The sequence below is a fragment of the Saccoglossus kowalevskii genome, chromosome 12, assembly GCF_978046115.1.
Source record: "Saccoglossus kowalevskii chromosome 12, keSacKowa6.1, whole genome shotgun sequence".
NCBI lineage: Eukaryota > Metazoa > Hemichordata > Enteropneusta > Harrimaniidae > Saccoglossus > Saccoglossus kowalevskii.
In genome coordinates, this window is record NC_140652.1 from 27,008,286 (window position 1) to 27,024,062 (window position 15,777).

At 34.1% G+C, this 15,777-nt stretch overlaps 1 protein-coding gene across 1 annotated transcript in view; it reads left to right on the top strand.

Annotated features, from left to right (window-relative positions):
• The first annotated feature begins 3,985 nt into the window (after window positions 1–3,985).
• Window positions 3,986–15,777, top strand: part of LOC100379008 (uncharacterized) — a 103,367-nt gene continuing 91,575 nt past the window's right edge. Inside the window, exons 1-7 of the mRNA XM_085506544.1 lie at window positions 3,986–5,320; window positions 12,366–12,484; window positions 13,255–13,391; window positions 13,588–13,663; window positions 13,901–14,059; window positions 15,090–15,207; window positions 15,429–15,557. Of these exons, the coding sequence (XP_085362670.1) occupies window positions 3,986–5,320; window positions 12,366–12,484; window positions 13,255–13,391; window positions 13,588–13,663; window positions 13,901–14,059; window positions 15,090–15,207; window positions 15,429–15,557 (2,073 nt within the window). The remainder of the gene's footprint in view (window positions 5,321–12,365; window positions 12,485–13,254; window positions 13,392–13,587; window positions 13,664–13,900; window positions 14,060–15,089; window positions 15,208–15,428; window positions 15,558–15,777) is intronic.

A 15,777-nucleotide genomic window follows, 5' to 3' on the forward strand; every position in this document is an offset into this window, starting at 1 on the left:
CACTTGATAAGAAAAACAAGCTTATTCTCAATACAGGATGGTTAATTTCACATACAATGTATGCTTGAACATGACATGCACGTACCAGTATTAGTCTAAATTTAGCACTTGATAAGAAAAACAAGCTCAATTTTTTTACCATCTTGTAAAATCGCCATAACTATATTTTAAACTATTCATACTGTTGTATAATCATATTTAGGACATTGGCTTCATTAACTTATGTACTGTACAAACTGAATAATTTGAATAAAACGTCAAAAAGTTTATGAAAACTCCGTTATTTGAGTTTTAAACAAATGATTATTTTTTGGATGGTTAAATTGTTAGAAAAGCTTTAAATATAAAAACGTAACACAGAAATGCTTGTAAATAGCTTTATCTCATTTCAAAACAAAAAAAAAAACATCAATTTGAATTGATAGCATCTGAATGTCTATTTCCTGTCAGGTGTTCACCTTTCACAGAGATCCACCTGCGTCATTTGAACAGCATTTTGACCAGTATTGTTGCAATAGCTCATCTCAAAAATCTGACAAGCTACATTTTGTTATTGTCTGCCACTACATTGCAGTAAATATTAAATTTAGACATGCATCTTAAGTGAAATGTAGTCAAGGAGTAGTTTTCTCATGTATAGCATTTGGCAAGTCAAAAACAGTTTGTAAACCTTTACACATTGTTGGAATAGTATTTGTTATTCTAATTGTAAAGTTTGATTGTGGAAATTTGGTTAAATTACAAGAGGAACAAAAATGTTTTAAGCAACAATCAGGTGGTCTAATAGGATTACCGGTACATGTACTGACAATTAATTTGTGTCTACATGTACATTTTTATTAGTCCCCGTTCGGACGAAGTCGGAAAACGGGGACTTACAATTGGGTCTCCGTTCGCTCGTCCGTCCGAAGTCGTCTTTCAGAATCCGTCAGACCAATTTCGTTCATTCTTTGCATGTGCCTAGTACTTTATGTGGGACATATGCACATGCAGTGATTTAGTGATTCGATTCAAAATGGCCAACTGGCAGCCATCTTGTTTTTTGAAAATGTTGTATTTTGGACATGCTTTATCAGTTTTCATTCAAAATTGATACATAGATTATACATGTTAGGATACGTGTCCTCTGACCATCTGTGCATCCGTCCGTCCATCCATCCGAAGTCATATATCAGAATCCTTTGGACCAATTCTGTTCAATCTTTGCATGTGCCTAGTACTTTATATGGGACATACATGTATGCGCTTGCAGTGGTTTAGCGATTCGATTCAAAATAACTCTGTCACGCATGTATCATTGATATTTAGCATGTCATAAATGGATACATGTACATGTCAATTCAATTTGCAATTTGATCAAATATTGCCGACTGGCGATAACTTGGACATGCTTTCACTTGTGATCTATGTTTTTCTTTGCTACGTCTTAAACCGGAGGGGTCGTCATGCAACAATTGTTCGAATTTGATGTAAATAAACAATCTCACGCGATGTTTGATGCCACTACGACGCTATGATCTTTGTTTGTCCTGTTTTTACATTTGATTTCATGCATAACACGTGATTCTCGCAATGAACAGAGAATGGTCTATCGCTAGAGGAAAAAAATTATTTTAGGCCAATTCCATGGTCAAACTAGTAAAGGAACTACTGTAACAATACTTAATTTGTACCTTCATAACAATTACTGTATTACATATTATGTTCTTATATATCCTGATAGCATGGTCCTACATTGTGTACCTTCCAAACATGATGGATAATGAAAGCAAAACCTACATGTAATTAGGGTTGAACTCCAGTCAAAAAAAAAGCATTTAGCTGAAACATAAATTTGTACCGGTACATTAAAATACAACTCACTTCATACTTTACACATATACTAAGTATAGATTAATCAATGGTACATAATATAGCTATAATTGAGTTAGTCTTGTGTGAGAATATCTTATTCTTTAGGATTCCTCATTTATAATTAACTTAAGTGAACCAATAGTGTAGGGAATTTGAAGTAGATATAGCCAGATAATTGACAATTAGGTGAACTTACCATACGACAAAAGTAGATGAATTATGAAAAAAAGTAATTTATGCTATAATTACCTGGCAATTCATTTAGATGAAATTTATCTTTGTTAGTACTGTAAACATTCATTGTTATTCTTCCTTGTGAGAATACATCACAGTTAATAATTATCATTATTGTTGAAAAGTGTCATTTGTAATTTTCTATTAAATCTTATTAACTCTTAGAGATTAGCACATACATGTTAGATTTATATATGCATACAAACAATTTTTCTTCAGGAATAATTATGTTGAAAATATATGTGTGTATTATTCATCCATGATTGGTTGAACAGTCATATTTTCTATTACTATGCATGTATACTTCCATCATAAATCACAGTGTGCCATAATTTTCTGGTATTGCAAAGGCATTCTACCGGTTGGTCAATTACCTACTGCAGTACTGTCTTTTTGCATGTTATGTTTTAAAGTATTTATAATATGTATAGTCAAACTACAATGTATTAAAGTCATATCATAGCCACCAAACAATCAATATGATCTTCAGTATGTTTGCTGTGCTAAATTGTGTGCTATAACTGTGCATGTATACAGAATGCAGTCATGGTTGCACTAAGAAAACTGATTCTCTTGTTTTCAACTACCAACTGTTGGTGAATCTAAGCATATATTTGCCCATTAGTTGGACTGTCAGCCAAATCATGTTGAGGCTAAATGAAAACAAATATGCATGGTTCTGAAAATCCTACCCTACCGTACCTAACATTTATTGCCTATAAATGTACCCTAAACCTATTTTGGGGAAAAAAAATCATTCAAAATCAGACAAGGTATCAATGAAATAGGACTTGAACAAAACAGAAGTTATTATCCTGAATTTTGGACAAATTAGTGATTAGTGACAAATTAGTGTAATCATCATTAGACATGAGTTTTGTTATAGTATTCAGCAAGCAAGCAAGCACAAACTAAATAACATTATAGAAAAAAAAGAGAAGACAATCCAACCTACATTTTTTAAGCAAATAACACCGAATAAACGGCAAGGTAAAGACTATGTCTAATTATAGTAAACACGTACTGCGTGCGTGACTCGAACCGGCGCTCGCCTACGGCTGTGTGGCGCGGATCGCGTGGACGGGTTTCATGTTCTCTGCACGTAATAAGCTCGGTTATTAAACATCCTTTTTTGGGGATGCCCGGTGGCCGAGGGGAAGACGTGTAGTGGCGTGAAGCTAGGTGATTAGGTGCCGTACGCGAGCGCCGATTCGAGTCACGCACGCAGTACGTGTTTACTATAATTAGACATAGTCTTTACCTTGCCGTTTATTCGGTGTTATTTGCTTACTTTACTTCCTATGTCGACAGCAACTATGAGTTTAGAATTATTTCTCACTACATTTTTTACCTGTTTTTAAAGTACATGTTATCAGAACCACAACATTCTTTTTTTGGCTCAGCATAATTGTATAGTCCTGATAAGGTTATCACCTGATATTACTTATTCATAGAGCTGGTTGATGCAAGTGACGTCATAATGGCTGTATTATCCACAAACCAAATGTGAGTGGTTAATACAGCCCATGACGTCATGTACCATATCAGCACTGAATGTTGGCAACTGTGAGTGATTTATGTGAACTGTGCTTTAAGTGATAATGTATAGTTATATTATCCCCTGGCTTATAGCTTGCTTAAATTATTCTTGAGATAGCACATTTATTGATTGTACAGTTTTACTCAAATCTATGTTTTTTTTCTTTCTCAATAGATGTTGGATTTTACTGAAGACAACTTGCCACAACCATCAAGCAATGCACATTGAACCTCAACTGTGAAACGTTCCATGTAAAAAAGAAATTCTACTATAATATTTATTATTTGTTTGGATAAATTTAATATATACATTGTATTTAATCTGTATTTAATCTAATTTAAATTTAAATAATATAAAATGGCAACTGCTGCTTATTCATCCGAGATATTAACTCCAAGCCGGACTTGGAGTTTGGAAGATGAAAGTAAAGATATATCGGGTTTTGCGATGAGAAAGAAAGGTGATTATTCAGGAACTCCTTCATCTCAATCTAATGAAACTTTTGAAGTGTTCAGAAATGATTCCGAGCCAGAGCAGATATCCACCACTGGAGTATACAAAAGCCCGGACAATATCACAACTACATGTAGAACTGTTCCTCAGGATTATTCACATGTTGCAAACACAGCCCCAGTATTAAAGACTGAAAAAAGGGATTATCTGATGGACTGCTATGAAAGTACTGTCACTTCATCTTGTACCAAATCTTACAGATTGTCTGACTCTTTCACAATTATTCCTGTAGACTCTGGGACTGATCAACAAGTGGGGAAATCCTATAGCAGTCCAACTTTAGAGCATTACAAAAAAGCTGACTCTTTAAGCAATGGTTCAGCCAGAGGTAGTTTCAGTCATAGCAGCATATCTCATTACCGACCAAAAATATCACCTCTGGTATCTGCTCGTACATCATATCAACAAGGCCGATTTGGTTACCATAGACATCCTGATGCAACTGTTAAAGCACAAGACATGAAAAGTTCTTATAAATTAAAATTATCCGAATATTCAGAAAATGATTTACAATCACCACATTCAATACAGTGGACTCCAGATACAAAAGGTTCCAGTCCTAATCACCGGGCAAAGTTTTCTTTGCCGGACTTTGAGAAAAGTTCTTTGAGCAGTACACGTGGAAAAGATGACCATAAACCTTATCGCAAGTTTGATATGAAAAGTCAGTACGGGGATTATAGAGGTGCTAGTGCCAGTATTTCCGATAATATTAGCCCATTGTCTTATTCTCCAGAAGTCTCCAGATCATCTGACGTGAAATCTAGTTTTTCACAACGAATCAGTAATTCGTTTCAATACACAAACAAAAAGAAAGATAACGTGGATGGTGAGTCATTATTTGATAAAATTAAAAAAGAACCAAAAGGTGAAAACATAACAGATTCTCAGCCATGTTTTAATGACACATATGACCACTGTGATAACACTCTAAAAGTTAACAACACTTTGTCAGAAACGGATAACGCTTTCTTATCATCACCGTTGGATAATGAAATTAAAAGTCATTGCAGTAATGCGTCACTTACTTGTGATGGTAATGTGAGTCGTCTGATCACAGAAGAGGACTTGGTGGATACGATTTTCTTTTCATGTGATCCAGAAAGCACTGGAAAAGTTACTGTGTCTAAGTTACTGGAATATATTAGAATGATCATGCTACCAGCACAGCTAAATGAGGTAAGGATTGATTTTTGTCATAATTAAAAGCTAACAATTATATCAGCAGGATTGTTCTTGCATATTTATCCTTTTCACCACCAGACTTCATCGCCCAAATTTGTCTGCACTATTTATTTATATTCTTCAATATTTCTGGAAATGAACCCAAATTTTGGAGCCAACAGACACAATTTTGAGTTTTTATTCATACATTTAATAATAATAATAATAATAATAACTTTATTACACAACTGCACCATCAGTGGGTGCTGTATGGTAAGGATACAGATCAGAAAAAACAAACACAAATAAACCAAAAAAACAATAGTTTCAAAATTACAAATTTGGTTATATTTTGAGTTTGTATTCATACATTTGGTTATATTTGGCTTAATCTTCTGAAGCAAAGTGCAGACTATAAACTATTCCATGAATATGTGATGAAAAGTAAGAACTGGTGGTGAAACAGTGAAGAGCTGACAATTATATCACTGCCTACATTTATTTATTTCACTGTCATCCTATAGTTCTACAAACAAATGTTAGTTCACATGAATATTTACTGGCTATCACAAATAATGCACGAGTCATGATTAAAATCCTGGCTTCAGAGGAAAAGTCAATGCTGTACAGATTATGAATAATTAGACTTTAGGAACATGAATTAACCATAGCAACCGTTATAAACGAGGATTACATTAATATATAGTGACATAATTGAAATTCATTTCACCCTCCCTATCATAACAAAATCTATTCAAGTATTATGTATTAAAACTAAAATTATATTTTTAAGACAAACTGGTTAATGTAAAATTTGTATTATTTTGTAATCTGCCAGTACCTATTCTAGCTTGGTTAATAATTTTGGAAAATGGTAGCCCTCAGGACAACAGTTAGTACATGTAGTCTGTGCATCTTGGGTTACTGTTAATTTAAGTCCTGCTGCAATAGTGAGTTCTTAAACATAGATAGTACTGCATACATAATAGGTTCAAGCAGCATTATAATTCATTATATTGTCTCGGGGAGCAATTTCACTGTTGTAAGAGATTGTTTGCCCTACTGGCTCTTTCATTGAAATTGCATGATCTTTACAGATTTTAATCTGGAATATAAATGAATGTCTCAATTTTTGATATTTGATGATTCTGGTTAATTATGTTTTGGCTTTCGTGCTGAAAGATAACATGTTCTCTGGATTTGGATTTGAATGAATAAATGTGATAAATAAAAATAGAAAACAGTAAATACATGTAGCAAACATTCCCATATACCAGTACATCTTAATGTAATTTATCAAGTTAGTACACACTTATCTCAATCTACATTTACTAATGCTAGGGAGATCACAGTATGTACATATATTCTGTGTTTTTACCTTCTTGAGTGTTTATATACATTGTACCTGTTCTTGGATCAGACCAAATATTTGAAAGTAATTTTTTGTTGTTGTCTTTTTGCAATTTCTCTAAACGATTTTTCATGATAATTGTGCATCGATCAGTTTCGGATATATTTAAGCAGGTAAAAGATGTATACAGTTCCATGTAGCGACATATATGTATACATTGGGAGCACTAAAAGGATGATTTACTTAAACATTTTAAATTAATAATTTCAAAAACTTGTGTGCTGGAAAACACCATGTCTGCTAATATAAATTTGCTGCTATAATTTTTTTGTGACTTTTGTGTATTCCCAAGGGTAACATTTCTCACTGGCTCTCGCAGTCTAAAGATGCAAAAATGCAAGGTCAATAAATTCAGTTACATTTGTCTCGTGCAATATTAAATCAGTTTACCAATTGATAAGAAACTGCAGAGATTTCTAACCAAATAAAAGAGAATTCTCAGGAGTCAATAGTATTTTTTTTCTTCTTGTGGAAATCAATAATTACTATGGCAACCATATATGTTACCATCAATATCCCTTTTATACAGTGCTGTGTATAATTCCTCTCTCCATGGTGTTTTGATTACTCACAGCAGATGGCTCTTCCCATCATTACTTCAGTAAAGTACTCACACTTTACCCAAGATGAGTGTTAGATAAATTGACCATAGAATAAATAAGCCTTGCTGTCGCTGACATTTAATGTATATTGCAGCTGACATGTTCTCTCAGTATTTTTTTTTTGGGCCACTGCAGATTAGCAGTTTATTTCTTTAATTTACCAGGCAACATCTTTGAGTGGCTTGTCTGTAGATGTTATCACCCTTCATGAACATTGTCTATTCTCTGATAGTTTTGAAGTGAATTGTAGCTCTCCCTGGCAGATTGTTATCCTTGCAAGTAAATACTACAGTTATAAAACTTATTGCACATGTACTGTTCTGTGCTTTTGCATTGTTTTCTCTTGCTATTCACTTGAGATAAATTTCTGTAAAGTATCTTCTGAAAATATATAAACTTAACCAAGGGAGGTATAAATTTTGTTATTTATTGAACTACCTTTAGTTAATTATGACAAATGTTATTATAGTAAAGTATGATTCCTTATATCATGCAAGTTGGGCATAAATTCCAGGCTAAAAATTCTCAAAAACCTACTTGACTGTCTTCAAGTTAGTGTATTACAATTGAAATGTATATTTTCCCACAGTTTCAGGTTGTGGCATTAAAAGCAGTTTTTGCCAAATTACAATTGTGCGCACTGATGTGCAATGCATTATGGGAAAGAAATTCCCATTGTATATAATGGAAAATGAATTATCACAATGTAACTCAGGAAATTTTTAAAATGTTTGAACAATATTAAAATTCATGTGTAGTAATAATAACAATGAGTTTTTCACCCTGTGTAAACTGAGTAAAGAAATAATTTTAACTATAGAACGAAATGCAGATTTTGACCATTTGCTATGTCATGTCAGATTCTTGTCTTGAAAATTGTACAGGGAACCCACATTTTCTTTTGAATCTTTGATACCCTGATGGCACAAACCTATAAATAATGACCCCTTCAAGAAGATGACATACAATTGTTTATTTTGTGCATACCTATTTGTCAGAAATGTTTTATTGATAAACTTGAAGTCTGAACAATTGATAATAATTGACAAATTAATAATTGTATTTTGTATACCGTAATCATTAATTTAATTGTTATTGAAACATTCCAACATTGATTTCTTTCTATTGACTCAGCAATAAATGTCATAACTACATTTGGTAATATAGTTCACCGGTACTAGTAAAATAAACTCTGGATGAGCAGAATGTCTGTAACTAGATTTTCCTTATTCGTATGAAACCTGAGGCGATGTTGTTATCATTCAGTACCGAGAAGGAACAACTACAATCTACATCCATTTGCACAAATTGTATATTCAAGCCCTGTAGTATCAAAAGGTGTACATTATGCAATCATTTGTTAGTGTAATGGCTGTATTTCAGAATTTTATTTCACTGCATATGTCATTCATTTCGTATGTTGTCAGTTTCTAGACAAAATCCTAATGAAGAAATAGTGCCCTTGTACACTATTTTGAACTGCATAAATTTTAAGGTTACCTTAATTATAGAAATGTTATAGCATACAACTTTTATGAGCCTTATTTTTTTCCCGAAAAAACAATTCTCAAAATCCCATGCTAATTGATCACAGATTAAACATGGAAAAAATAGTTATATGAATTAAAATTCAATGAATAACAATTTGAAAGGTAAATCCAGTGTACACATAACAATAAACAGATGAAGGGATGTAGTTCTCATAATCATAATGTTCATACCAGCCTTTTTAACTTGGGCGAAAATACGATGGCCGTTGGATATTGCACATAGTTGCACTGGCTCGCAGATGGATTATAGTTGTGTTCACGTTACACGAAGTACGGGCTAAGATTTAAGCTGATTTAGGCTTATCTAGAATATTTGCATTTCGGCTAGACCCAATTGCGTCCACGCACAGGGAGGGCCAGTCGTTAGCACGGGCTAAGGGGTGCCATTAGTCGGTGACCTTTGGTAAGCCGCTATTTACGAACGAAAAATGGATGACACGCGCGAGGTTCTATTTCTGCTGCTGGCATGTTTCGTTCTAATTTTGAAGCGACGTGCACAGGAACGCGAGGAGAAGACGGACCCAACTTATTTGGATGCACAGAAACAGTATACAACGGGCGTAACAGAATACAGAGTTTTATTAATGCACGTTGTAGACAGCGAACCAAATTTATGTTGTCTACAATTGGAGCTTCTGTACGCTCTACTACAGCGACCCGGTCAATGTGGAAGCGAGCGCGGAGTAATGACTAGTGGAATAGAGTCGTTATACGAACATGGGACAATTTTCACACCCAAAGGTCGCCGCAGAGGGCGCTTAGCCCTGGGCTAAGCGTTCGCGCATACTTCGTGCTAATGGTCTAGACCGCGTCTTAAATTCTAATCAGATTTAACCCGTACTTAGCATTTCTTAGCCCGTGCTAAGCGTTCACGCACGTTTTCTTAGCACGGGCTAAGGAATTTGACCTCTTAGCCCGTGCTAAGGAGCTGTGCGTGAACGCAACTATTGTTTCAGTTGATCATATATTTGTGTCTCTTGTGTTCTTTTTCATTTATTTTTGCCCATATTTAATCAATTTAATTGCCGTTAATATACACAAAAAAACAATATTTTGAACACATTGATAGATGGTCACATGTACTAGTATGATAATATACTCTCAGCTGCATTTGGCAATTACTTTGGAATACCATTTGTACTTGCATTCCACAAAGTGGTTACTATTCAGAAGCACTTTTCAGTTTGCCATTATTGATTGGTGCTAAATTTGGATTACTGGTAATATATTTTGAGAATTGTGAATACAATATGCTAGCTTGTCTGTTAAGTTTTTGACAGAATTACTGTCACTGCCTTATTGTACCTGATACCCGAACATCATCAGTAAGTTGCTTGCGTTTTGTAAAAACAAGTTGGGTCATACCAACGTCAAACGAATACTGAGGGACTCCAATACATAGAATATAAATGGAAGATATAATTACCTTTCAATTTATTTCATCCAGCTGTATGACAAATGGCAAAGTTGAAAAAAATTAAACAAAATATATGTATTGATGCAGTCGCTGGTGTGTCTAGTGCATAGCATGACACAAGTAAGTGCTGATACTTAGCCAAATAGAGCACCCCTATAAAATTGGTTTGATCTAACTAGTTCCTATCACCTAGATCTTTAGGCGAATGTAGCAAACCAGTCAGCTACTTGTATAGCCGGCAATGTTCTTGTTTGGGTGTTAGGAACATTATGGTGTGTATGTGGTTGAGGCTCCGTAAAGTACATAAATAATCCTTTAATTTTCCCAAAAGTATGGTTCATTTTTCAGTTTAATTTGATGAGCATGTTAAAAATCCTCAGTTTAACTTGATGAGCATGTTAAAAATCCCACTTTGTGTTTTAGTGGTAAAGAGTTTTTTATTTTGTGTGTAATTTAAAATTTAAAAAGAACCCTGATTATTACGAGTGACATTGCAGCATTATCATACCATTAAATGTAACTCTGCACAGTACTTGCTAATATTTGCATGCAGGAAAATTCTAGACATGCCTTCTGGCAACAACTTGATATCACTCTATTTTTTCCAGTTCGTGCAGTTCCTTATGTAAAAGTTGCTTGTTTTAGAAGCAGCTTGAGGCATGCACTGTTAGATGAGTTTGTTGCAGACTCTAATTGTAGCTGGAAGTGGATGTGCACATAGGCTTTATCGATGATTTGGATGGGCTTTGTTTTCTCTGCATTTCTTAAAATATCTTTCACAGCATACATACATGCTGATAAGATTCAAGCTTTCTATATTTCTTAATTTGAGGAACATTATTGTGTCAATATGTAATTTAATTATATATCCATGTATGTGTGCGTGTTTGAATACAGAATTTGTACAGGTACATGTATGCTTGTATTTTGAATAGAGCATGACAACCTTTTAGCGTAATTGTATGTTTTGTTTCCATGGCAATCAATCAGTTCACATGTACTGTGTAGTGATTTTATTTACAAATTTAAGCTAGGATTAGGCTAAAGATAAAAAATGTTTCTGTCTGCATTTTAACTACTGATGTCAGAACTATTTATTCATTCCCACAGAAAAAAATAAAATAAAACGTGTCTGTGCATGTATTTCTCACAAAATTTGACCACTCTGAATTTTGGTGGTGGCAGTGGCTTAAGTGGAGTATTTTAATAATAATACTGTTGTATTGTAATTTTAGAAATAACATTTCTATTAGGGTACAGTAATAAATTTAATACCTCAAACTGCAAGAGGAAACACTGCAATTCAGCAAGTGGGGGAGATAGGGTTCTCCTTACCAGGGTGTGTAGTTTTAAATAATTCTAAGTTAAAATGGAGCATTCTATGGCTTCCTTGGGGCCAAAATGACTATCAGACAGGTCACAGTTGATGACTGGCCACATGTGATTCCTGGTCAATCAGAATTTTATGGATGCCAGAGGATCTGCTGCCCAGGGTAAAGGGACGCATGGCCATGACATGAAGGTGTTGCGCCTCTGTTCCCTTGTTTAAAAAATCCCAGAATATATTGTATAAATAAAAAAATTAGTTTAAAATGAAATATGCTGTTCTCTATGTGCTTGTTCCTGTTGTAGTCCCCCTTTCATATGTTAATTAGCAAAAGCCTGACCACATTATACTAAACTTTTAAAGTATTCATCCACTGCAACAAGCCAATTACATTAGTTCTCTTTGAATATTAATGAATTGATTGATGTTGTGATCTAACATTGATTTTTATATAAAAACTATAACCATTTCTCTGTAGTAATAAAATTTCCAGCTAGAATTAATGTACTGTAAAATACTTTATTTCAGCTGGAATTAATTTTCGCTGGAAAGACTATTTGGGTGTTTGTATGGAATTTATTTTCACTGATTTTTGACCTGTTGTAAAATGTAAAAAACAGAATGTAAAATATAGGAAAAAAGGTATATTCACTAGAATTTTTAATTTGTCTCATCCTTTTTGAGAGGTAATCTGATAGTTCATTGTAAGCAATTCTATTCAATATGTTTTCATACTGATTTATTTTTTTGTAGTCAAGTGATATTGAAGAACTTGGTCAGATTTTAGATCCAAGTGGTCATGATGTCAATGTTTGTCTATCAGCATACCATGCAGGTGTCACACAGTGGATTGAAATACTGAAACAAAGAAAGTAAGTGAATTTTTTATCTTCATCATTGATCAGGAGTTTTCAGTTTCAGTTTTAGCAAGGTTCTGAAAAAGGTCTGAATTGTGGCATCATTGTATATATCACAGATTTGCTTGTGTGTGAAAAGAATGTTATAGTACTGGTTGAGGCATTTCCACTGACGGATGCAACAGTGAGGATCACCTTTAAGTCCACTGATGCTTGCTTTGACTTTGTCAGGATCAAAATGATAACAACAAGTAGATTCTATCAAGTATATTATTTAACATACACCAAGATAAATTGTTTTATAGTGAACAAATAATTCTGATTATTTTTAAGAACACTATATTCATCAACTTACATGCAGTCAATGAAATGTCAGTAGATTTTGATGCTTCTGAATTTCATACTGTGAGCAAATTTCTTATGTTTTGCTCAGACTTCATTAAAGATGCAATATGGATGAAAAACATACTGTAGATTAAATTGGATTAAGATTTACCATAAATGTTGCATTTGCAGGACACACAACAGTAAAATCAAAACCACTAATACGCATGCGCACTGATTGTTAATGTACATATTAACTTCATTGTTTCATTGAACAAATACTTGGATGTGTGCTACAAGAATAGCTTTCAGTTTATGATAAATCATAGTTCTGTGTATCTATCAATATATATTGTCAAACAACAGTACTGTATCTTTAAATTCCTGAATACAACATCCAAAGGAACACTCATCAGTAAGAATACGACTAATGAGATTTTGTTTCTGTTGTTTGATTATAGGTATGAGGATGAAGATGGGGAAGGCGTACACTATGACGATGCACCTGATCGGGAGACACCTGTTGAATCCACTCCAGAAAGACCATTGCCCATCCAAAGATCACTTTCAACGGGTTCTTATCAAGCTCCAACACGAGGTACTTTGAAGCTGTGCCTGTAAATTTAATTTTTAACATTTTCTAAACTTGAGTAAGCATAGTGTCTCAATGACAGTTTCTAGTTTCTCAGCATGAATAGAAAAAAAGACATTTTATCTGTACATGTGTTTCATAAGTCTCAGATCTCAATAATCCATTGTTTGTATCATTCATAATAAATATTACATTTTTCTAGGGATTTCTGATATTTCCTTGGTTAGCTTTGGTAGTATAGAAACCCCAGGTGAAGATGATATTGGAAAGCCGACTAAGTATGTATAAAATAATTTATGCACTTTTTAATTATTTAATATTTCTTCAATTATTTCCCTTACTAGTCAGTGAAAAAGATGACTTCCTAAGTGTCAATGATATATTTCTGTAGGTTATGTGATGGCTACTAATAATATTACAGCGACAAGAAATTGTGATTTTCGACTACTTTTTCAAAAACCTAGAACCAATTGTCATACAGGGAAATTATAAATGATTTGCACATTGTGTTTCAGTGACTATGTTGAATTACAAAATCAAATTGAAGATCTGCAATTTCAAGTGAAAAAACTGACTGAACAGAATATGAAATTGAATGCTCAGATGGATACGACTGAGGATGCAAATGGTGTACTCGTATTAGAAGTAGAAGAACTCAAAAACAAATTGAAAAGGTATGGATCAAAACTCCAGCTGTGAAGTTTTCTTTACCAGTAATATATTCTTTAAGTCAAGGCAAATGTAGTCAGGATTCAGAGCTTCAATGTCTGTATTCTCACGACATCTAATTTCAAGTCCAACTTCCAAGCTGGCTACATTTTCAACTTGTTCTAGTAATGTTCCAGTCAATGTCAACCCCGGCCCCTCCCACCTTATACGGGACACGATACGGGACAAATGTGGGGCTTTAGATGGGGTTTTTCGCCAAACTGTGCCCGTGGAGGTGGGGTAATAGCCGTTTTTCGTGTCCCGTCATCGCTAGCTGCGCATGCGCATTCGTTCATTAATTAAATACTCTGCTGATAGCAAGCATGGCGGACAATGTTTTGGGTGGGAATTTGCCTATCCTTCTTGCCCAGGAGGTGGAGCATTTGGCAAATTTTTCAACAATAATTTCTAAATCCCCCACTAAACCCCGAAGTGGGGAGGGTGGGGGTTGACATTGACTGGAGCATAATCTTTACCCATGTTTACTATTATGAGACATATTTAGGCAAATTACTTTGCGCAATCTGATGATTTGGAAACAAGCTAAGCTAGCTTTACTTCAGCTAAATGTAAATGTACGCTCAGATCGTACTTACCTAAATGTCGTTACAGTTGGGAAGGAATTCTGCCTTCATCACAATCTGAATTTTAAACCCTGGGGATTTAGATAGTACCAGTTCACACGAACAAATTGACAGAGGTTATTCCAATTTTGCATTATCGTAATAATGTTGACATTAATTTAATGTTAACAGAATAAAAATGTGTCCACATCAAATTATTTGAATAAAACATTAACGCAGTTCCTGCTGATAGAAATTTGATCCCATATTGTAGGTTGATGATTCCAATTACGTTCATGCTGTTGGTAAATTTCTGGTTCATTTATTACAATTTGTTTAAAGTACTTGCTCTAGAAAACTGTAAATGTACTATATCAAAAAGCACTATGAGACAGAAGAGTTATTTCTCATAATCCGACTTTGTTTCTGTCAGTACTCATCAATCTATTCAGCGTAGCCATTCAGTGAGAGAAGAAAATGATGATTTAATATCTACTATCACTGCACTAGAGGATACCAATAGAGATTTGAGGAGAAAATGTACGCAGTTGGTAAGTACTCTTAAGAATTTAATATAACAATTTTAATAATAAGACGAGTGATCTCACTTTTTTTTTATTGTTGCCTTGATTGCAATGATGGCAATGTATAGAGCTTACTTTCTCTGTTTGGTGGCATTATAATTACTGATATAATTATAAGTATGATTTGAATTACTCAGTTGATTTACTCTGGGATGCAAACATTTATTGTCCGCCTTTTTTGTTAACAGGAAAAAGAGAAGAATACCTTTGAAATTAAAATATCTAATTTAGAGGCAGACTTGCAACAAGCAAGCTTGAATGTAGAGAGTATGCAGAAAGATCAAAGACACATGAGATCCTGCATGGATGAATGCAAGGTAACAGCTTATCTCATTTGTAATCCTACCATATGAAAGACATGTTTGTACAGTTTGCGGGTCCTCAGTCGTTTTACTTTTACTTGTCAAATCGTACATACACGTGAGCAGCACAAACATAATATATGTTACAACTTCTGAACCCATTAGCTGATTCCAATCTTTACTTTTTTTCCCAGTGTGCCCTCTAAGCCATTTTGAGGCGTCACTGACGCAAGGG